This window comes from Molossus molossus, unplaced genomic scaffold, assembly GCF_014108415.1.
Source record: "Molossus molossus isolate mMolMol1 unplaced genomic scaffold, mMolMol1.p scaffold_m16_p_6, whole genome shotgun sequence".
Classification (NCBI taxonomy): Eukaryota; Metazoa; Chordata; class Mammalia; order Chiroptera; family Molossidae; genus Molossus; species Molossus molossus.
Window position 1 is genome coordinate 110,864,984 of NW_023425399.1, and position 24,474 is coordinate 110,889,457.

General features: G+C 40.0%; 1 protein-coding gene across 2 annotated transcripts in view; it reads left to right on the forward strand.

Moving 5' to 3' along the window:
• The window catches only part of CDH7 (cadherin 7), a 105,900-nt gene that overhangs the window by 40,570 nt on the left and 40,856 nt on the right, over positions 1-24,474 (forward strand). Inside the window, exons 3-5 of one of the 2 annotated variants that reach the window (XM_036244508.1) lie at positions 1,792-1,911; positions 8,817-8,984; positions 11,628-11,815. In XM_036244508.1, the coding sequence (XP_036100401.1) occupies positions 1,792-1,911; positions 8,817-8,984; positions 11,628-11,815 (476 nt within the window). Of the gene's footprint in view, positions 1-1,791; positions 1,912-8,816; positions 8,985-11,627; positions 11,816-24,474 lie in introns of those variants that run through there. The other variant, XM_036244509.1, reaches the window with a different exon arrangement.

Sequence of the window (24,474 nt, forward strand, 5' to 3'; positions counted from 1 at the left end):
CTATATATTAGTTTATAATTTCCAACAAATGTTAGAGAAAATGAAATTGGTAAAGGAAATAATAGTGTGGAGAAAAGAATATATTTATTACCAAATGGATGTTAATGACTTAAGGCATTCAGAAAGGGGCATCTATATAGAAATATATCTAAAGGGAGGTGTTAGATTTAAAATGTCATAGTTTCAAGAAATTAATAGAGCCAAACTTGAACCTTAGAAGAATATGTTAAAAAGAGGATTTGTCCTATTCCCATCAGTTGGACATAATTGATAAAATAACATGTGCTGAAATATATAAACTAAGTAAAGATATCTAATGTTTAAAAGATTATATTCCACATGGAAATAAAAGGAACAGAGCACACTGAATGCATTCCATAGGGAATAGTAGATGTGTGGTACATGAAGAAGCAATATGACATTCTAGCATATGAAACATAGAAAAATAACTAATAATGCAATTATTAAAATGGTCATGTTTTTGCCCTGGCGATTAGAGTGTTGGCCTGCGGACCTGAGAGACCCGGGTTTGATTCCGGCCAAGGGCACGTACCTCGGTTGCAGTTTGTCCCCAGCCCCGGCTGGGGTTGTGTGGGTGGCAACCAATCGATGTATCTCTCTCACATTGATGTTTCTCTCACTCTCTCCTTCCCTCCCAGTCTGTCTGAAGATAAATATAAAAATAACCTCATGTGAGGATTAAAAAAAAAAAATTGTCAAGTTTTTCCTCCTTTGGAAATTTGGTTGAAATTTTCATTTTATGCTTTTGCTTTAAACCAATTAGTAGAAAGAAAAAAAAAAGAAAAATAAATAAATAAAACTATTACTGAAGAGATATGGCAGCCAACTAATGCCCAGGTAAATATTAATCCACTATTATTTTTTTAAATCGAGTTTTACTGGGGTGACCTTGGTTTGCAAAACCATCCATGTTTCAAGTGTACAATTCAGCAAAACATCAGCTGCACATGGCATCGTGCACCCATGGCCCAAGCAAAGTCTCTTTCCGTCCCCATTGTCCCCACCTTTGCCCCCCTCCCCCTGCCCCCAACCCCTTTTCCCTCTGGCTGTCACCACACTGTTGTCTGTATCTGTGAGTTATACAATAATACGCTTCTATTCTGCTTAATCCTTTCACTTTACTGCATCCAGCCCCCAACCCCCACCCCTCCGACAGCTGTCAGACTTTCCATGTATCCCTGTCTCCGTTTCTATTTTGTTCATCAGTTTTGATTCATCAGATTCCTCATCTAAGTGAGATCATGCGGTATTCGTCTTTCTTTGACTGGCTTATTTCACTGGACCTGGAGATTAAAACGCTAAATGAAATAATCCAATATTCTGTCTTCAGTGAAGGAAGTTTCCGTTTCTCTCCGGCTTTGCCGAGCTGCAGCAGTGAGACCCCTCAGTAACTTGCGTGTGAAGCTGCTCTTATTTGTCATGCAGCCTCTGGACGGTGATTGAGGCGTAGAGAGATTGCTCTTGATAAAAACTACTTACCTCACCCTGATGGATGAGTTGCCAAAAATTTGAGTCCCATCCAATTCTGAGTGTATCCCAGTCTAACTGGCATCATCAATCTTATATTTTTTCCAACCTACTTTCATGCCCCTTAAATATTTCTGAGGGCTTAATGAGCATTTATCCTGTTGCTATCACATTTTCGTGTGCCTTGAAACAAAAATGCTAAATTAAAAACAAATCGAATGTAGACTCATCGGACTTTTGTGCGTTCTTATGCTTTGTGGCATCAGAAGTTTTTAATTCGTCGGTTTTGGGGTTGGCTTGTAGGGACCTCAGTGGTACAAGTGACAGCAACAGACGCCGACGATCCTACATATGGCAACAGTGCCCGTGTGGTCTACAGCATCCTGCAAGGACAGCCCTACTTCTCCGTGGAGCCCAAGACAGGTAACCATTCAACACGGCTCTCCTTAGGAAGCCACCTTTCTGCCTTGACCTAGAGCTAGGATTGGTTATGTTCACACAATGCAGTTGGCCCTGATAACATTTTATGGTGCTTCTTTACCTGTGTATATTATGGTAACAAGAAAATGTTCTTTATAAAGGCAATAGCACCTTTTAGGAACACTTTAAAAAATATTTACCAGGACTCCTACCTATGAGATATTTTATATTAAAAATGATTTCCACCACTAGCTCCTGACTGCAGAAGAAAATCTTGATTATTCACCTTTAAGATTTATTTTTGGTTTCTATTCTTTAATTAAGTCACAGAGGAATTACACACAGTGAAATTTAATTCTCAAGCAGAAATCTTCCCGCCACGCAGCCGAGTCAGTGGTCGGTTCAGCTCATGCTCCAGGGGCTGGGTTTCTCGGGGAAATTAGCTTAAACATCACAGGCAGGATAACGGTCTGCGAAATCAAAGATGAACTGAAATGGCTGGTTTCTGGAGGAGAAAAGTTATGAGTTGCAAGATTGCCTTGATAGAATAGGTGGTGGTTTGGGTAGAGAATGTGTTTCGCTTTTAAGCTGAACTGGTTTACATGAAGTAAACTTGAGTGTCCTTTGCAGCACTGTCTTGGGGATAAAATCATTTCGAATCAATTCTTCTCTGTGCAGGGAAGACTGGGCGGGTACAAAGACAGGTGGGAGGGCCATGGCTCCTCTTCCTCGCTGTTAAAATCGCCAGCTTCCTCGTGGTTTAGTAATTGTGCCTTTATCACAGAGAAGAATTCTTCCAATAGCCAAGTTTATGATTATGAATATTTGATAGTACCTCTGATCCTAAATGAATATTTCAATGCTGCTTGTCCTGTTTTTCATTTTTGTAAATGGCAACATTCATTCATTCTCGAATCACTGGGGGGAGGGGGTGATAAGATTTTAAATGCCTTTTGAGAACGGTGGTTGCAAAGCAGGAGCAGAACGTGACTTGAATCCCAGCTCATCATGCATTAGACGTCCCGGAGATGGCATTGTCTGTTCTACCCCGATGTCGTGGCAGAGTGTCAAAGCCCTCTGCGGAGTCGAGCGGGGAGGACGTGGTCCTGATGGGCACTGAAGGAGAAGAGAGGGGACGTGTTCTGTTTGTGGCGGGACCCCTTTGAATGTGGAAGGCATTGTGGTTGAGCTCAGGATAGACCTGAGGACTCGCATTCAGACGCCCATCCTTCCCTTCCAGGTCTACTCCCCACAGCCTAGAACGACATTGACACGTCTCTGATGATTAGCTCGCACATCATATACTCCTGCATTATGTAAGCCTCCTAAAAATAGCTTGCACTGATTCCAGGGGTCAGATATTTTGCTTCTAATAATGGTGGGCTTGTGAGTTCAGCTCTGTGATAAGCTCATGGGTGTTTCATACGCCCCGTGCAGGTGAGGACTCGCTGGTTGATTAACTGGACAGTGCTCTATGGCAGGGGACCATACTATTGGTGCTTAAAACTTCATTTTAATTTCAGATTCCAAAGGATTGTGCATGGCAAGAGATGAGTGTTTGATTGTATTTTGTTTGAGTTTTTAGTGGTCTAATCATTGGGACTTCTCTGTGTGGTCATTAGTGCAGACCTGTTCCTGGAATTGTCTTCTCTGCTAACTCATAATATGGAGAATGCCCCCAAAAATGTCTTTTCCTGACAAAAATGGAAATTTTTGAGTACATGAAAACTGTAAGTGGCATCTGAGTGAGGCTTCCTTGCTTGGTGTCAGTATTCTTCTTCTTCTTCTTTTTTTTTTTTTTAATCCTCACCCGAGGACATTTTTTGATATTTTGTTCAAATAGAGTGGGAGGGAGGGAGAGAGAGAGAGAGACAAACATCGACGTGAAAGGGACACATTGAGTAGTTGCCACCCGCACAACCCAACCAGAGCCTGGGACAAACTGCAACTGAGGTACATGCCCCTAGCGGGAACCGAACCCGGCCTCTCGGGACCGCGGGCTGATTCTCTAACTGCTGAGCCAAACCGGCCAGGGTTGTCAGTATTATTCTTATCTATGTGAGAAATAACATTTAAATTTCGAGGTGAAGAAAATAGAGTTTTTGCGAAGAAAGTAAAATTTTTGACTGAAGGAAACTGCTGAACATATACTAACACAAGATTACGTTTTAACCAAAGGACCAGGAAATCACTCTTAGGTATATCTCTAAGATATTTTTAACTTCTAATTCCTTTTTGAAAAAAGAATAACATTAAATTTATTATTAGGATCATATTAATAATCACTCTTACTACTTAATGACCACATATCAGCAGATCACCAACCTAGCGTTGCTGACACCTCCAAGCTCACGGGCCAGCATAGGGCTCCTTCCAGGCCCAATGACCAGAGGAAGCTGTGTTGCTACCCTAACTTCTCCAGCCATAAAACAAGAATGTGAGTGGGTGCAAAAACCCACGCCGACAATTGACTGCAGTGAGCAAATGGCACGGCGCTAGAAACAAGGCGATGCGGCATTAACAGGACTGCGGGGGTCCCCGTTGCCTGTCTTCACAATGGCCCCCACTTTCTGGAGACTGAGGACCATGGCAGAGGGGTCCCCTCGTCTGTAAACCTGCAAGCAAATAGATCCCGGGGTTGATGTTTTTCACAGATGGCCAGATCGGCTCCCTAATTTGCAGTTGGAAATGAAAATGCAGGCTGCTTCTAAAATTAGTAGGATTTCCAGATGTCATCAGCAGAGCCCGAAAGCAAGCATGGGACCAGTGTGAGGCACAGGTCACAAGGCATGAAGCTGGCCCTGGAACGTGAAGGGGTGTTAACTGCCCCTTGTCACGCAGGAGTCCTTTTGTAAACATAGAGGTGTGACACACGGGACCTGCCGTACACAGGGTGGGGCAAAGTAGTTTACAGTTTATATGGACAATAATACGCTAGTTAATAAATGATATTATTAAGAGTAAGCTGTTCCGCAGACTCACCACTGTAAACCGACTTGCGCCCCACCCTGTAAGTACATGTGCATTTGTTTCTGCTTATTTAAAGTCAGGAGTCAGCCGTAGCCAAGCCCTCCTTCTGGGCCTGGCCATGTGGTTCCGTCTGGGGCCCGGCTCATGCGTGGAGGTGTGGACCCACCCACACAGCTCATACGAGTCTCTTCCTCGGACTCTTGATGCTCTGGAATTCTTTGATGTTCCAGAAGCTTTCATCTCTACTGTTGTTGGCTCTTGGCTGCCTTTTTATGGCTCTGTTATATGCTTCATTCAAAGGTGGACAGCCCCAATAAGACAAGGCTTAGACAGAAATTTAGAAAGAATGACAGATGGTTCAGAAGAGAGTCCGCTTGCACACCTCATCGGTATTGCACCCACACAGCACGATTACCCTCAGCCTCAGGTTACCTGGCTCAGGAGCCTGCCTGGGCTCCCACTGCTAGTTCCAAGTGTGAGTGAGCATTATGGCGGCTCCCACGTTGTTTGGTCCTCTACACTGGGGTGTCTGCGCAGAAATTCTTAAGATCCCAGGGTAACAGAATGTGCAAAAACAAAAAAACAAAACTCATCATAGACTGGTAAGACATTAGAGAATCATCTAAAAATGTATTTCCAACTAACACCCATGCAGTTGTTGAACATTTGCATCGATAAATGTATGTTTCATATGCGCAATATTTTTTGTGGACATGGATTATAATAAATACATGAAAAGTTTGGGGTCACTGGGTCAGATGAAAAATTCTCAGAAAGCCTAAAATCGGATCCAGTCTCTTTCCTAAAGAGCTGTAGGATATAGTATTCTCATTAGAGTAGTTGAGAATTATTGGCTATTGGAATGAAATATTGTTGCCTCCCATAAACCCTCACTGAACTGGAGGGATCCAGCTAGCCTTGACCCCTTCGGAGCCCGAGTGTTAGTGATTTGCCGGGGCACCTGGGTCTATATAGGCAGCAAAATGCAAACCAGACCCAGCCTGTGAGGCATCTTTCCCAAATGTAGACAGTTTATGCATAAAAGAAAAAAGCTAGCAAAAGTCCTAGAACTATAAACCTATCATTTTTTGAATGTCCCTATTTAAATTCAATTCTCTCCCAATTATTTTATTCTTGTCAAAACTATGTTTAATATTTGAGTTATTTAGAAATTACCTCTGCCATCTGCATTACTTTGCAAACTTTGTCATGAATTTGCTTTGGAAAAGTGTTATTTCAAGGATCACTTGTGAAGAGACAATTAGAGGTGTGAGAAATGAGTGAGTGACTTTGACTCCTGGACTTCTCTCCTAATGATTCTCTATTTTCTTTCAAAAATGATGCCTCTCAGCCAGTCCCTGAGAGCACGAGGCCACAGGGGTCCCGTCACGGAGCGATGGAGAAGCTGTGGTCCTCTCCCCATCGCAATAAATGTGCAAGGGGGGAACTCGCACACATTGATATTGGAAGGAAAATGAGAGCTCAACAGAAATGAGAACTTAAAAATGAATGAGTAGGGAAGGTTTTTAAAAACTCAATATTTTGTCCTCTAGATGAAACATACTTTTCCGCCAGAATTTTAATAGTTAATGCTCAATGTATTTTAAAAAGCATTAAAAATAATAAAAAGGATGCTGAATATCAAAAAGGAGAGAGAGAGGTGGAAACAGGTCGGTTCCAGAACTCTTAACCAAAGATTGTGGCAACCTGGTCACACAAGTGGTACTTAGGTCAGTGCCCATGGAGGTGATTGTTGGGGTTCAGGAGTACTGGGGAACAAAGATGACACACTCACCAGTGTACAGAAAGCCGAGAGCATTCAGTGAGGGAGTTATTTAAAGGGACCCCCTCCTACTGGGATTGTAGCAACAATATCCAGCACAGTTACTATGTTATAATAAGTGATTGTTAAAACAACAATAACAAAAAAAACTGGCCTGTTTAAAGTGCAATTTAAATACCGAAAATAGCCCTGGCCAGTTTGGCTCAGCGGTTAGAGTGTAGGCCTAAGTTCCCAAGAGACCCGGGTTCGGTTCCCGCTAAGGGCATGTACCTCGGTTGCAGTTTGTCCCCGGCCTTGGTTGGTCGTGCGGGTGGCAGCCACTCGATGTGTCCCTTTCACATCAATGTTTCTCTCTCTCTCTCCCTCTCCTCCCCACCCCCCACTATCTAAACAAAAAATGGAAAAATGTTCTCTAGTGAGGATAAAAAAAATAATAATAAAAAATAAAAAAAAATACTTAAAATTGAGCTGTTATTGTTGGTGGGGTGCATATGTGTTGTATTTGATAACTAGTTCTCAGATCTAAGCAAAATTTTGGTTACTTAAGATACAGTATGAGTGTTACTCTAATTTGGAATCTTAGGAATCAATCATTCATTGCTTAAATTAATTTTAAATATCAAAAAACTTTTCTTGTCTGTTTCCCACCCCCAGAACAGTTACTGAACTGGAGATACTGTGACGTAGGGCAGGCCTGGTCCAGTATAACCTAGGCTTATAACTCACACTTAGAGCTGAAATGGAAGACACACCGGCCATTATATGGGTCCATTGGAGAATCAACCTTTAGACAATTTAAAATTAAATTAAAAAATAAAATTTGAATGATACAAAATCATTTTTATGCTGAACATGAAAGGAAAAGGATACTTATCCAAATTTGTATAATTATTTTCTTCCCAAAGAACCATCCTCTATCAAAAAACCCACTTTCTTCCTTGAAAAGTTCGTGACACCAGACTTCCTCTCTCTCAGGTCTGAGGCAGTGAGGGTTTAAATTCTAACTTCCTCCTAAACGTTAGAGTCTGTTTAATAAGACAGATTAGACATTTTTTCAAGCTGAGTCGATGGACGCGAGTGTCCTGGGTTCATAAGTCAGGCGTTGTCTCTGTTGGAAAGAAGGAAAGTGCAAGAAATAATGAGGCAGGATCTGAACTCCTTATATTTAATTAATAAAGATGATCTCTCATTGTTAGTGTTAAGGTCCCTATAGACCAGTATTAAACAAATACATTTTCATTAATAGTATCTAGATGTACATATGCTGAGCATATTATATTAGGTATTTATGTCATTTTATATATTTATATATAACATAGTAAAACTGAATTTCATCTCATGATTAGGTCTTATTGTCTAATATACTGACATGATAATTAAATTACATAGTTATTAATACAAAATAACTGATTCACTGCAGTAATGATTACTGAGTCAAGTTTCCCCATCCAGCAACATGAAATTCTGAAATCAATTTGTCGTGCATCTGAAGTATGAAGGGCCATCAATACCAAGTGCAATTGATTAGAAACAAACAACGGCCAAACACAGCAGTATTTTCGGTGTTGCTGATTTCCATTAGCATAGTCATTCTCATCCGTAGTACTTTCCCTCACACCTTCAGATGCAGCATAGCATCACCCAGCGTTGTAGCCACAGTTCGAAATGATGTTTTGCTTATTACACGTGAACAACTCTCCTTGTTTTCTTTGTGGAGCATTTTCATTATTTGGATGAAAAATGGACACTTAGAGACCTTAGCTGAAGGGGGCGTGGTGATTTCATGTCACCCGGAGTTAAGTTGCTGGAGAGGGTGGACAAGTAGTAAAGGAGAGGTTTATTGTCATATTCGTGTACAGGTGACTGCCATTATTCTGGAGAAGGGGTTCGTTTTGTTTATTTATAACTTGGCATTTCCTGAACCACATTTCCATGAAACTTGAAGGTAATCCTCTCCGTCCAATATTGAAAAGCATTTTCTGTGTTTTGTCATAGAGTACGCAATGATCGTATCCCTTTGCTCTTTATATGCATTAAGTGATTAAAAATAAATAAAACGACGTCTCGAGAGGGACTTGCGACCTGTGTCAGTGTTCTTCGCTGGTGTGAATTCAGTGAATCGTGATGCATTTTACTGGGATTTGAAATTTTACAGGAGTCATCAAGACCGCCCTCCCAAACATGGATAGAGAGGCTAAAGACCAGTATTTGCTTGTTATTCAGGCAAAGGATATGGTTGGTCAAAACGGAGGACTCTCAGGAACCACGTCAGTCACCGTGACCCTCACTGATGTCAACGATAATCCACCTCGCTTTCCGCGAAGTAAGCACGCTGTTTCGTTCAATGACAAGTCTGCTCCCTGCCTTGCCTTTCTGTAAACTTGTCTTTAAAAAGGAATTTTGTTCAAATTCTTCTGAAATAATTATCTTATAGTCTCCCACAATTTCTTTTAAATTAGGGACATGATTTTATTTCAGAAATACAGAATAAGAAGGACATTGAAAATAAACAGAAGCAATTACATATTTGTATTATTTCTCTCTTAAATATATGGTTCTTCTTCATTCGCATTATTTGGATGCTAGATAATTAATACATTTGTTTATGTACTAACCATTTTATTCCAAAGCATTTGTAAACATTCCGTGCCTTACGTGGTTGAGTACCAGAAAAGAATGCTTTATTTTTCCAAATCAAAGTAGCAGAGCCCTGACGCATTCATTTCTGATTCCACACCTTTTAAACCAATTCATGCACGTGGAACATTCCTTGATAGTTCTACCACATCTTTCTTGTGCATACTCAGTGTACAAAGAAATCAATCTAAGGAATAAAAAAACTGCATGCCCTCAATTTCCTTTCTTTGACCAAAATGGCTTTTGACTTAACAAAAAAAAAAAGGTAAAAAAAAAAAAAAAAAAATTCTGTATGCAGAGATGCCCTAATCATAACAAAGCATTTTATCTCACTCTCTTTTAGTTGGCTTCTTCTCTTTTGTAAGTGTATATGGTACTTCTTTACAATGTTCAAGAATGTAAGGAAATTGTACAGACTACAGTGTCTCAAAAATGCTTGTTTGATAGAAATGGGGCCTAAGCTGCCTTGCAAACAGACCCTTACAGGAGAATAATGTCGAGCAAGGGAACTTTCTCTGCACATATGAATGCCACTGTTTTTCAAATCCTGCTGTTTTAGCTATTTCATTTTCATTTTACGTATTTTTAATATGTGTATTATTATACAGCAGACATTTCAGTACCTCCTGGCAAAAAGAAAAGCCACAACATTATCCTAAGTTTTTCATTAAAAAAGAAAAATGAACCTATCCTTAATTGTGCTCTTGATGCTTATAAATGGGGAGGTGAGGATTATAGAATTTGAAAAAATACAAGCAATAATATAATTATATTGGGCTCATAATAAATTTCATTGTTTCTCTTTTCTTTAAGCCTACAGAGATAAGAAGTGATACTGAGAATTTTTGTGGTTTCATTTGTCATGATTTGATGAGATAGAGCACAGGTTTTCTAGCTTATTAGATCTTCTCCTGCTTTTCCAAGTGAAGGAAGCCAAGAATGTGTCATTAGGGTTTTCATTTTTCTGTTGAGATTTTCCTCTACCATTTGGTTACTATTCTAACCTTGAAATTTTGGATTTTACTAAGGAGAAGTCTGGATATGTATGTGTACAAGGGTCACTCAGAAATGATAAGCATCTTTTGTAATCATTTCTTGAAAAATCAGTAACGACTCACAAAATTTAGAAAATTGAGAACAGCAACCATTCTCAGCCTAAAATGTGATCATTTCGTTTAGATACGTTTTCCTTCGCACGTTCCTCTGAGAGAGAAGCCTTCTTCTCCATAAGGAAGTGAAGACGCACCACGTCTGGTGACCCGAAGGGAATGGAGTCGGGTGGAGGAAGAAAATAGATGATCAGAGATGGTCGTGTTCTGAGGAGTTTCTTGGTTTTGAAAGGATGATCCATCTATTTCATCTTCTCCCCAATTTTTTTATTGTGTATTTTTTTTTGAACTGAGGGATAGTGAAGAGGAATTTTTACAAGATTTTTTTTTTTTTTAAAGAGAAAGTACTCTTGCCTGGCCAGTGTGGCTCAGTGAATTGAGCATTGTCCTATGGACTGAGAGGTCTGGGTTCAATTCTTGGTCAGGGCACATGCCTGGGTTGTGGGGCTTAGTCACCAGTAGGGGGCGCACAGGAGTTAGAAGCATTGATGTGAGAGAGAAACATCGTTTGGCTGTCTCTCTCTCCCTTCCTCTCTCTAACAATATCAATAAAAACGTGTGTGTGTGTGTGTGTGTGTGTGTGTGTATAAAACTTCTTTTTTTGCTTCTGTTTCCTCCTGTTCAAATAATACTGCCTCTGCTCTGGTACCATTGTACTCCATCCGTCCTGCATACAACCCACACGATTAATTCTCATCCATGGTCAATTTATTAGCTGAAACAAGACTAAAATTGTTTTTCATAAACTTCCATTCCTGAAACTGTTAATAAAAGAAACCATTAAGTAATCAGCACTATTGAGGCTTGTACTTGCTGATTTGAAGCCTACGCTATGCTACTTTTATTTTTCAATATTTATAATATATTTTACTTGTTGACATTCATTGACTGTGTACGAATTATATGAATGATCATTTAAAATTTATTTTTGTATTTAAAGTAGCGTAGTTCCCGCCACTAGAAATACAGGAACAAAGTTGCTTCTCTCAGGCGGTCTGATTCTGCCGACACATATTACTGTCTGCTTCTCCCCCTGACATATCCCCCTGAAATATCCTGAGACTGTGTGAAACTTGTCTCATATTGTCTTAGCCTCTTCTTTATCAAAACTAAAATCCAATTCAGCCAAGATGATGCAAGGTAGCCAAATACTAGATACATTTTTCCCCCTTGGTTAGCTTGGTGTAAGGGTTTGCTCATCTTTGTTTTGACTTTCACAGGATCTTACCAATATAATGTCCCTGAATCATTGCCAGTGGCCTCGGTCGTAGCCAGAATTAAAGCGGCGGATGCAGATATAGGTCCTAATGCTGAAATGGAATACAGAATTGTGGATGGAGATGGATTGGGAGTTTTCAAGATTGCTGTTGACAAAGATACACAGGAAGGAATCATTACTATACAGAAGGTAATATTTATTTTAATTGTCTATATGGCAACTTCACAGAGATTACTGGGAAGCCATGTCTACTTTGATGTAAAGGTGTAGGAGACAGACAGAATGGCGATATGGAACCTTCGTTATTTTAATTTTGGAAGAGAAGCTGTGCATTTATTTTTAGGTGTCATGATCTTGGGGAATCTTGAATGACACATGTAATTACACCCTATCAATTCTATTCTCTGAGTAACCCAGCCCTTGTCCATAGCTCAGTGACAATAGGCACATGTTTTACATATTTTAAGGGACCTACTTGGAGAAATGACTGGGCCTCCTCATTGATTATTTTAGTAATAAAACCCTGAAATTAACCAAAAGCCTTTGCAAGTAAACTAGATAAGCACTCCACATACCAGGCAATAATATAAATAAATTTGGAAATAGAACCCTTGCTACATTACCAGTATTTGTTTTTTAAAATGTCTACTAATTGACATGCTTGAAAAATCTATACAAGGTACGTTGTGAGCCGATCATAATGCCTTCCATATACGTGCAAAGAAAATCATTATCATCCAAACTAAAGACTGTTTGCCTTGGTGGTTTTAAATTAGCTCCCAGCACTGATTAGATATGGGGCAAATGAGCTGTTTACTCTCTCTGCTCTGTCTAGACATGATCTTTGACAAATGTTAAATTTTAAAAAGTGTCAAAAATAATTATTGAAGAATATACACTTATTATTTCAAATATGGAAACACTGAAAATGGTAATATATCTGAAAATCCCCACTCTGAAGAGGCTGGGAATTTAATGCCAGTCTGACAGTCCAGGTGGATAACTCTGTAATTAACCCTCCTCCATAATTAACACACATCAAAAAAGAAAGTTCTATTTTAGTTGTTGTAGGAAAACATATGTTTGATTTCAGGCCAATGGGCAAAACAGTTCTGCAGTTATTTCCAATGGACAGCTGCTGTTTTAGCTCAGCTGGTGACAATCTGTGGAAAAAAGTTACAATAAATAGGATTGGCCGACTGTGGGTAAAATATTTTGTTTTGTTGTCTAAAATAAAAGGAATGCAATAAGGTTCACTGCTGTTCAAAGATTTCAAAGATTCGTTAGAAATCAATCTGCCCATATTCAAGGGTGTTTTAATATTTATATTATTGCAATTATTGAGCATACATATGTATTTTACATAATAGGACATAGGATAAATAATTGGACAAATAAATATATACATTTGATATGAGATATTTAGTTCAGTATTAGAAAAAAATTACTTTCAAATTCTTAATATTATATTTATATGTTTTAAAGAATTATTAGAAAGAAAACTATTTTAAAAACCAGATAAAAATGCATTTTATCTCAAAGCAATTTATGAAAAAAACTGCAAGGCAAAAATTAGTTAAAACTTACAATAATATAAAGATAAATAATTATGATTGATGTTATAAGTAGTTATTAATAATTGTTAGGCATTATTCTGAGTAACAGAAGGGCTTTATCTTGATTTTCTTGACAATCTCAAAAAGGTATTATTAGTGCAGCAAAAAGATGTAAATATTATAAAATGCTCAACAAAAGAAATGATTTATAATTTCTCCATATAGACTCTTGTACATCTTCAAAATGATGTAGTGACATTTTCTTAGCATATTAAGTAATATGGCAAAGGATTATAAACATATAAAGAAAGCAGAATTCCAAATTTTATAAACCCTGTTTTTTAAATTTTATGAAAATTGCAGACTTATACAGAATAAAATTTATATAGATTAAATGACATTTATATAGAATTCTTCATTGCACGAAATATGTGAAAGTATTAACAGGAATCGTTTCTGAATCTTATCTTTATTTTTTAATATATAATATGCATTTGTTATTTTTATAATTACAATGTTATTAGATTCATAAAATTATTAAATGGCAAACCAAAATAAATCTCATTAACAGATTTTATAATCCACTTGGAGTATTATTGTGGACAGAAATTCTTATCTAAATGCAAAACTAGGTCACAGAGACATCAGTCAGTGGGTTCTAGTTTAGTGTAGTGAAGCTCTTTCAGGTATTAAAAAAAAGACATCCTCCCCTTGCTGATGAATTAAGATGAAAAAATATTGTAAATCCTTTAAACATTTAGATTAATGGATTTGTAATTTTTCGTACTAGAGATTTCTACCTATGCATAGCCACCTGAGTGACATTTTGCCCTTAATAAACACTTAAAATGGATAAAGATTTATCAATCATATGAGAACTTAGCAAAATAGTTTCATAATTTCTTATGCTTATTATAAGACCAAAGTTGTGTTATTTTTCAGTTTAAATTCTTTGGCAAACTAAAAATATATTTTATTTTGTGCAGTGGCTTTTAATGTATGAAAGCTGTCTAATTTTTTTGTTTCTCCTCCGCCACCTGTTTTCTTACATAATTTCATTGAGCACTTTGGAGTCATTAAGCACACTCCGTGCATAGAAGAACCCTGAGAAACAATGATCCCGGGAAATTTCACAATTTTATTCCTGTGCCCTGAATAACCAGTAAAAAATTGGCAATGAATAAAGCAAATTTTATTTATTCTAAACTCCTATAAAGTGTAGAACTGAGTCGATCATCTAGCTATCAAGGGTCAAAAAAAATCACATTTTGGTTAAATACAGAGCTTCTAAAGAAATCCCTGGAGAGCCAGGTGTTGAATTCCTACTTGATATTATGTAACTTTTCGAGTCTAGTGAACAGTCTGTTTACAGGAATAGCAATTTAGACGAAGAAATAAGTAATGGTTTCTTACTTTTAACGTGGCTGCTTCCGTTTGCTCTGGCTCTGCTAATGGCAAAGATCTGATGTTCAAGTTTTATTTTATGGGAAGGATATATTTACCATATGGAAGCATTCAATGCAGAATGTGAAATAGTCTGCAGTAACAGATAACATGAGACTAAGCAGCGCAGTTCTGCAAATTTTAATGATTAGTAACTCATTAGAATGCGACGTATGTGTTTAACTGTAATTTTCCTATTTGCCAAAAGCCAAATTTAAACCTACGGTGTTCATAATATAAAGATCATATCTCACAGTTGTCTTCATGATTGAAGTCTTTGGTGTTAGCAAATGTGCTTCTCTCTCCTCCCCACCTCCCTTTCACACCATTCCGAGGAAATAATAGATATTGGAGTGATCGCCTGGTATATATTAGCCTAATTTTTATTTCACAAACTCCAACCCAAGCTCATTTTTTTAAAAATCATAATTTTGCAGGGTCTGCAAATATATTCCAGTGCCTAACTGATACAACTCAGAATTTCTTAGCAATGTTGCAATAAATAAACATAAATAAGAGGTTCCTGTAAGAGCTGATTAAAAATAGTGGAAATGAACCCTGGCTGGTTTGGCTCAGCTGTGGGAGCGTCGGTCTGTGGACCAGAGAGTCCTGGGTTTGGTTCCCACTAGGGGCACATACCAAAAAAAAAAAAAAAAAACTAGTGGAAATGATACATTTACTTTTCTTTGCAATTCAAACTTAGTGATTACTGACTGTTTTTACTTGAAAAAGTTATTTACGGCAGTATAGATGCATCTAGTTTTTAGATGGGAAACTCTCAATCCATAATTTTCTGATTTCCAAGAATTATTTTATCGATTTGTTCACATGGGATTCATATGTCATGTGCAGCTGCTACGCCCGCCGTCCTCAGGCCTCGCGTTAGTCAAGTGCTTGTTCGTAAATGAGGCTCGTGTCTGTTTCTCACGTGGACAGGCTGACGCTTTAACCGCTGAGCCAAACCGGCCAGGGCTTGTCTTGCCCCTTCTTGATCCGTAATAGCTCTTGGCTATGCTTCCTGTTCTCTTCAGCATCACCCTGAGGTTGGGTATCACTGCATCTCTCCAAAACTATTAGTTTAAAAGCTCCTGAGCTCACGACCTGCCTCTAGGCCAGCAGGTGACAGCTTTGAAAGGGAGGGGTCTGGGGATATGGACAGGGGGCTGGATTCAGTTCTTAAATCCATGCTTTTAAAAAGATTGCTGTGCAAAACACAGTACTACTTCGCTGTTATCATTTTGACCAGTTGGAAAAGCATCTCCCTTCTACCAAGGGAATGAAAGAATCGCAGAGCACCTTGAAAGGAGGCAGTGAAATGATCACTAATGAGGTTACGTGCCTTAGAAATTCTGAAGGTATTCATTGACGGATTATTAGAATGAGAGCCGTCCACGGTGAGAGCTACGGCAGTTTACAATTGACAGCTTGCGACTGCTCACGAGAGCCGGGGTGTGAGCTTCTGGCCCCCAGTCCAGCCGTAGGGCTGCAACCCGGGAGGATTCGCGGGTGGAACACCCAGCCCCGCGTCCCCATCCCCGGACCGTCCCGTTGAAAGCTGTCTTCTGCCGGCCTCGCAACGGCCACCTGTATCCCTTGTCCAAGTGCTTCCATCACTGAGCACCAGTAGCTCTGGTCTCTGTTTCAGATGTTTCTTTGCTTATATTATTTCAAACGGAAGTCTCTTTGGAGGGATTTTTCAGAATAAAGCAAGCCTGTCCCTAAGATTTTCTCATTCATCAGAATCAGAACTGCTAGTGGCCCTCAAGGGCAGGCTTTTGATTTTTAGTTCTAGTTCTCAAGACTTCGTGAAAATGGGGTAAAATTCCAAACCAGATAAGACAGTTCCCCCCAGATAGACCATTTTCACAGACCCACACCCAGCAAGTAGAGTCTGCAAAACAACGTATGGATCCCATAGACCAGTGCCCTTCTGCACCAGAGTTATGGGGGCCTTTCTGACTAAAACCAGGACATTTTGAGAGGAGACACATGAGGCCTTCCGTTGGTCCTGGATCATTTCTCGGTGTTCACAGAGGTGAACAATAGGATGCTATGGGCCGTCGCAAAAACGAGCCATTTGTTGGTGGGTTTCCCTGCCCCTCCTAGCGCCAGGGCGGCATTTACGGTCAGCTTGTGGGCCAGGCCCTGCTGCAGACAGAGATGTTCCCGCTCTGATGACCGTGACCGTCTCTAAAGAGCACTTCACGTTTGGGTAATAGAGTTCCGTTGTCCACGTAGATAAAGCCGTTTCTATTGGAATTCGGTTCTTTTGTACCTGTGGATCTTCCTTGATAATCATCTTAGCTTGTTTTTTTCTCTACAGTATAGTAAAACCCGAGTCCATTGCTTTTTCATAAACAGTGGACCATCAAGGTTATGAGATTCATTCCACTTTGAGAAAACTGTTACCACATTTTGAAACATTTATATAATGCCATTCTTGGCAGAGGGTGAACTTAGGAACAGGGAGAAAAGAACATAAAAATGGTCCTTTTAAAGACCGGGTAGGCCTGGATGGTGTGGCTCAGTGGTTGAGCATCAACCCATGCACCAAGAGGTGGCCGGTTCGATTCCCGGTCAGGACACATGCCCAGGTTGTGGGCCTGATCCCCAGTGAGGGGCATGCAGGAGGCAGCCAATCGATGTTTCTCTCTCTCCCTCTCCTTTCCTCTCTCTCTAAAATCAATAAAGAAAAAAATAATTAAAAAATAAAGTTAAAATAATAGAAAAAGAAAAAGGAAAATACGTACAGAACTGTGAAATGCTACCTTCAGTTATGTTATTGTTCCAATATCTTACATAGGAAATGTTTGTTCATATGACTGAATGTGCAGAATCCACAGGCTAAAAATTGGTGTAGGTGTTTTCATAGCGGTATTTTTTAATAATTACTTTTTCTATGCATTAAGACTAAACATGATTATATAGTTTAAAGTGATGACAACTTAGAAAGGTAAAACAATGTGCAAACTTTTCTCATGGCCATTTATGACTGATTTGATTTTAACCTTTATAACCAGCTACATAGGGCTTCAACACGCGTAAAGTGTAAACATAAATATCATCCCATGTGCGTGGAAATGGTCCTTCCACCTGGAATTCTTTCTTTTCACATTTCTGTATCATGATTTTGACTTGAGGAGCTTTAGTCTTTTATTTTTCTTTTGCGATGTGGCAGTCCATCCTGTAATGCACCTCTGTTTCCAATCTAAGACCTCAGTGGGGACTGAATGTGGAACATGGGATTTTCTTCTATACTGTGCAGCAGGAAATGAGCATTTTCAAGATGCATTTTCTTTTTTTTTTTATCCTCACCCGAGGACATTTTTCCATTTTTTTGTACAGATAGAGTGGGAGAGAGAGAGAGAGGAAGAGATATAGAGAGAGAAATATCAACGTGAAAGGGACACATCGAGTGGCTGCCACCGCACGACCAACCAGGGCCGGGGACAAACTGCAACCGAGGCACGTGCCCTTAGCGGGAACCGAACCCGGGTCTCTCCGGACCGCAGGCCGACGCTCTAACCGCTGAGCCAAACCGGCCAGGGCAAGATGCATTTTCTGTAAAGCCTACGCACACGCTGTCTGGCTGTGGGTGGCTTGTTTGGTGGCTCACAAGTTTGTAAGTTTCTTTGGGCCAATTTGCTGTCCTGTCTTCATAATCTCCTCATACCCACCCCCTAACGAAGGTTAAATGAAGTCGAAGCCATCAAATGACAGAGCACGTATGGAGGTGTGATGATGAGTCCAGCCTCCAGTCCCTGTCGGGGAGGGTGAGTTAGGACACCCCAGGTTCTGTCCACCTTTACTTCAGCCCACAGATCTCTGAGCTCTGGGCTTACTGTCCTGTTCTTGAAATGTGTCCTTTCTTTATGACTTGCAGTCATGAGGGGCTAATTCCCAGATCCAGTATCTATTTCAGTGTTTCATGAAATGCTGCTGAGGTGGGGTGGGGACATCGAACCAACATTTCTGGTTGATTTTCTTATCATATCCTCCTGGGATTTGATCCCATTCGCCCTACTGCTCTCTGTGTACCTTGCTCAGCACGGAGTGGAGACATTTCTCTTATTTGACCAAACAGGCACATGTTTTGGTTTATTTTAGTCTTAAAGGCTGGATGTGATGAGATTAGTGGTGTAACTCTCCTTTGGCGAACTTCTGAATTTCAGATTATATTTTCCAGTGTATTGGACCTGTTGCTCCTGTGTAATGTATAAGTAGGTCCTACCATTAGTTTAATCATTAGGCACATACATGCATGTATATATGCTATCTGTGTATGAAGGTTTAAAACTTGTGTTTGAGTAGTAAAGATTAGATATAAATTTAGAGTCTTAAGGCCCTGGCCAGGTAGCTCAATTGGTTATAAATTCATCACGATGTGCCAAGGTTGAGGGTTTGATCCCCAGTCAGGGCACATATAAGAATCAGCTAATGAATGCATAAATAAGTGGAACGACAAATCAACATTTCTCTCTTTTTTTCTTTTTCTTTCTCTCTCTCTCTCTCCCCCCTTCCTCTCTCTAAAATCAGTCAATCAATAAAAAATATTTAAATGTCAATACATGATAAACCATCAAAGAGACTGACCCTGCTTGCTTAAGAATGGCTCTGTCTTCTTTGATTACGGCAGCTCATCGGAGCAATGTGTTTTGTCAAAGACATTTTCCAGTGAGTCCCTCGTGAATTGTATTATATTTTTTTGCTTACCCCAAGTCACAGATGATGCATAATTTTCATTGCTTCTCTTTTTCCATGGTGAGTTGCTACCTGAATTAGTTTCAGTAGGTAGGATCCTAGAAAGATGCATTTAAGAAAGAGATAAGAGAGGATTTGGTGCTTGTATAAGGAGAGTTGGAGAGAATGTCAGGCCAACATGAATATTCCCAGTGTGAGTAACTAGATGAATAAGCGTGCCTTCCCTTCACAGTGGGAGTGTGGAGATGAGGGTTGTGGCTTGGAATATGTTACATATGAGGCACCTGTGATAACAGGTCAGTATGTCCAGGAGGTCAGGAATAAACGCGTGTCACTCTAAGAGGTCTAGAGTACAAACTGAGGTTGGGAAGTCGTAAGTCTACGCTTTACAGTTAGAAGTGAAGGGACAATTGAGAACACCCACAAAGCACATATGTAAAATGGGGACAGAATGCATTAGACATTACTTGGTGAGACTGAAAAATGTAAGTTAGCAAGGCAGACAAAGATTTAAAGACAAATTGTTTTATTCTTCCATGATTGAGTTTAAAAATAACTGATCAATAAAGCAAATAAATAAAAATTCATATTCAGTCCAGGTGGTGTAGCTCAGTGGTTGAGCATCAACTCATGGACCAAGAAAGAGGTCGTTGGTTCGATTCCCGGTCAGGGCACATGCCCAGGTTGTGGGCCCGATCCCCAGTGGGGGGCGTGCAGGAGGCGGCCAGTCGATGTTCTCATTGATGTTTCCATCTCTCTCCCTCTCTGTTACTTTCTCTCAAAAATAATAAAGGGAAAAACTTTTTTAATAGTTAGACATGCTCATGTGCATTTGTGCACATGCGTGTGCGTACACACACATGCACGTGCAAGCCTGGATGGCACTATGCTATGGCTAGAAGGACAGATTGAAAAATTTTCAGGATTTAACTTCAATAAATTCCAGAAACGTCAACAACAGCCTTGACCCAAAGTGCGAGATCTAAAAGCAGGTCATTGAGCTCAATGACAGCATATTAGACCAAAGCCCACTATATGGAGGGGGAAATGCAGTGCGTGATGTCATGAAATGAATTCAAACAATATTTAAACTTAGGTTGTACTATTGAAAAAGCTAAAAATGTAGAAACTATTGAGACCCCACAATTTGTGACAGTTATTATTTAATCCAGGAGATTAATGTTATAAACTGACTTTGCCAAACACACAGGCCCTGTTGTCGTGGGGGAAATAGAACAAAGAGACACAGTCTTCCTTTTCGATTTGCTCCAATCTGGCAGGAAATAATGGCACTAACAATAGTATAATAGTAACGCAGCAAGTATGTGTGGTTACTCTGTGTTAAATCACTGTTTCAGATGCCTTCAATGTATCAATAATATCCTGCAACACTTTGAGGTTGGTGAGGTAGGCAGGTAGATAGGCTGGTCCCTAAAAGTGAAGATGCCATACAGTAGGAGGCCCTATTGCTCTTAGAGACCAAAGAACTTGTTCCGCAGAAAGGGAACATGTGGTGGAAGGACCTGGCCTTGGGGTCACATCATCTGTCTGGCGCCAGCACACATACATGTGTTTTGGACTTTCACTGACTGCTCTGTGATTTAGTTTTTGCATTAATTAATGATACCAGTCTTGCACATTTTTAAATGCACATTAAAGTGTGTACAGCTCTGTGTTTGTACAGCTATCAGTGTGAGTTTTGTTCCGAGGTAAGGGGTTACCGGAACACTCAGAGATTTCAATAGGAAACGGTAGAAGTCATGTGAGGAAGAAGTGAACTGGCAGATACAAAGCATGCTGTTCATTGCAGGAAGGGGCCACTTCATCTAGGGAGAGAAGCTGACTATTTTGCTCTCCTTAGATCAGAGCTTGGTAAACAACTCCCTGCCTATTTTTGTAACAGCTGAAGAGCTCAGGATGGTTTTCCATTTTTAAATGATTGAAGCAAATCAAAGGAAGAATATTGTGTGACACATGACAGTTGCATAGAATTCATATTTCAGTGCCTGCAAATACAGTGATGGGCACAAGGCCACCTGAATTCATTGACATGTGGCAGAATTCATCCGTGGGGCCTACAGAGCCTATTTACTGTCTGGTCCTGACAGGAAAAGGTGGCCAACCCCTGCCTTGGTGGCAATGTTTAGGTTTTTAAATCCTAAAGTTCATCATCCTTGGATGGCAATTAATTTACAGAACTGAATTTTGTGGTTGGGGGAAGACTCTGCCGAACCAGCTGCCTCTCTCTCCCGGTGTCTGACATAGGTGACTTGGCAGGTGCAAGGGCAGCTTCCAGAGACGTAGGATGCTCTGTGGGGATGCAGTCTGGTCCACGTGCCTCTCACCGATTACACGTTCTCAGTTCCCCTACATATTGCTTGTTATTGTGGACAACAGCGTGAATGGTGTTTTGGTTACGTTTCCAGTTACACCAAGTCTCCCATGAAATGTAGGTTCGAAATCGAATAGGACCTGTTTGGATATTACCTGTGGCTCCTTTTCTTTTGTCTTTCCTCGATTGTCACTTTAACCCCCACCCCCAAGTATATAACCCTGCTCATGAAATCTTAAGAGTTATGAAATGCATTGCTTATATAAAAATCAATAAGACAAACAGGAGTTAACGTTTTATTGCATACGATTTGTCTTCAATTAGTTGAACGGTCCCATCCATCAACCACACCCCTCTTTGAACACTAGCTGTCTGGCTGATTCTGATTTGCTCTGGAGATCACTTTGTGCAGTAATTCCTTTGTCTGGAATTTTGATTCATAGCCCTTCATATGAATTCTTTTATTGCCCTATCTTCAGAATAGCTTTTAGGCAGCCAATCCTCATGCAGGGTACTGTGATTCTTGATGATTTAGTGGCATCCAGATGTCTGCACCTCATGTTGTTGCCTTTTAGACACATTAAAAAAAAAGGTTGCTTTAAAATAATTGCATTCATTTGTGCAGTAAACTTGAAATGATTCTGTCATAAGTCAGTCAGACTTTTATGGGAATATTGAAATACCTGGTATGTCTTTTGGTAAGCCTGGATGACTACCTTAAAAGTTAGGGTGGTTTTCAATTACTTTAAAAGGAGATGGTCACCAGGATTTAAAACACACACACACACACACACACACACACACACACAGACACACACACACAATGTGTGAAAGTGAGATTTCTCATATAATTTGTTAGTTGTATAAATAGTATAAGAACACACTGAATAGGCTAATACCCAAGCTGTTTGCATGTTTAGAGTTTCTAAGTAAATGTATTTGGGTAAATAAGAATGTTTTGTTTTACTCTTAGCAGCACCCAAATTAAATACTAGATTCTGTGTGTAGACCCAAGAACACTTGAATGATGACGTGAATGATGAGGTCAGGCTTCCTGCAGAAGGATTTCCATCAAATTACCTGGTGCCTTTTAAATCCCCCTGTTTGTGTCTCATCTTGGCTCTGCTGAATCAGCTCTTGGAAGGGGCCAGGCATGTGTTAGGAGGTTCCCCTAGGTCAGTGGTTCTCAACCTTCCTAATGCCACGACCCTTTAATGCAGTTCCTCATGTTGTGGTGACCCCCAACCGTAAAATTATTTTCGTTGCTACTTCATAACTGTAATTTTGCTACTGTTATGTCTTTGGCAACCCCTGTGAAAGGGTCGCGACCCACAGGTCGTGGCCCTAGGTGGTACTGATTCTCACCTTTGGTTGAGAACCACTGGGTTCAAAGTACTTTCCAATAATAGACAAAAAGGCAGCCCTATAAACATATCACTGAATCCATTAATATGCTGGTGTTTAGGGTGCTGTGTACCATTTTGTATGAAATGCCAGTTAAGAATTAAGCACTTTTCCACAGTAATTCTGTGAAGTTATCTGTGGTCCAGAAAACAATATACCTCCTTGTTTCTTCCACTTCAGCCGTAGGATTCTCTTGAACAAAGAATAATTCAGTTGTAAGGCTTCTGTGGCCGGGATGTCTGCATTCTAGTTTTTTTCCAATTAAGAATTTATTGAGCCACTTCTAGGTCCCAGCTCCATAACAGGCACTGAGGATGCTAATAACAAACAAAACAGCCTGAAGCTTCCAGTCGACTGGACGAGCCAGACGTTAAGCAAATAACTATTTCAGTACGTGCCTCCTGGTTGAGATATTGTAAGCCTATTTTGAGTATGATTTATACATTTTCCCTCAGTATTAATCAGAGATGAATCATTGCATTTTTCTATGTGCTATTTATGTGCCAGCACACACACAGTGTGTAAATTTATATGCTACATATATATGGGTATATGTATGCATGTGTGTTGTATTTTAGATTAGTATATATATGTCGTGTATTTTGCATATGTATACGTAGTATTTGTGCATATACACACACACACACACACACACACACACACACACAGATATATGTACACCCTTTGTTATATTTCTATAACCACACTGTTTTATGTATTTTAGTGGGCGTCACACCCTTGTGGGGTGAGGTGGAATACATGCACACTGATGTGTGTGCACATACATGTGCTCAGAAGCATGGCTGACTTTGGACTTCAGATTACAACATTACGTTTTAGCCCATTTTCCTTAGTGCTTTTTTCCTTAAACACTGACAAGTAAATTATGCTGTATATTTGACAGTATTTCTTTCCATTTCTTTACTTTTTGAAGTTTTTGTTTCACATGTAAAGAGTATTTGGGGGCAGCTTTTCAGCGCTGGGACCGAGATGGAAAATCACACGGAGCTGTGACCCCGGGTATCCCTTGAAGAGAGGGGCCGTGTTGTAGTCATGGAAACTGCCGTGTTAGGATGTAATTATTTTTCTTCGCAGACCGTGGTTCACGGAGACATGTAATTCTCCTGACAACTTTCTAAACTACCATATGGTTTGACTCAGGTTACTGTTTTTGAGGGTAGTTTTAGCATTTTAATCCTCTTGAAAAGTCACAGAATAGAGATTGGAGAATAGACCTGGCAACCGTCTAATATAAATAAATAGAGAGCGTGTACCCTGCCGGAGGAGCGGCAGGGGCAGTCAGGGTGCTGCTCCGAGAAGAATCTGCGCTGTCGGCCGGGCCAGCCTCGCGCGTCGCTCTGCGCGGGGGCTGCACTTGGAGCCCCCCAGCCCGCAAGGTCACAGCGGAGTCC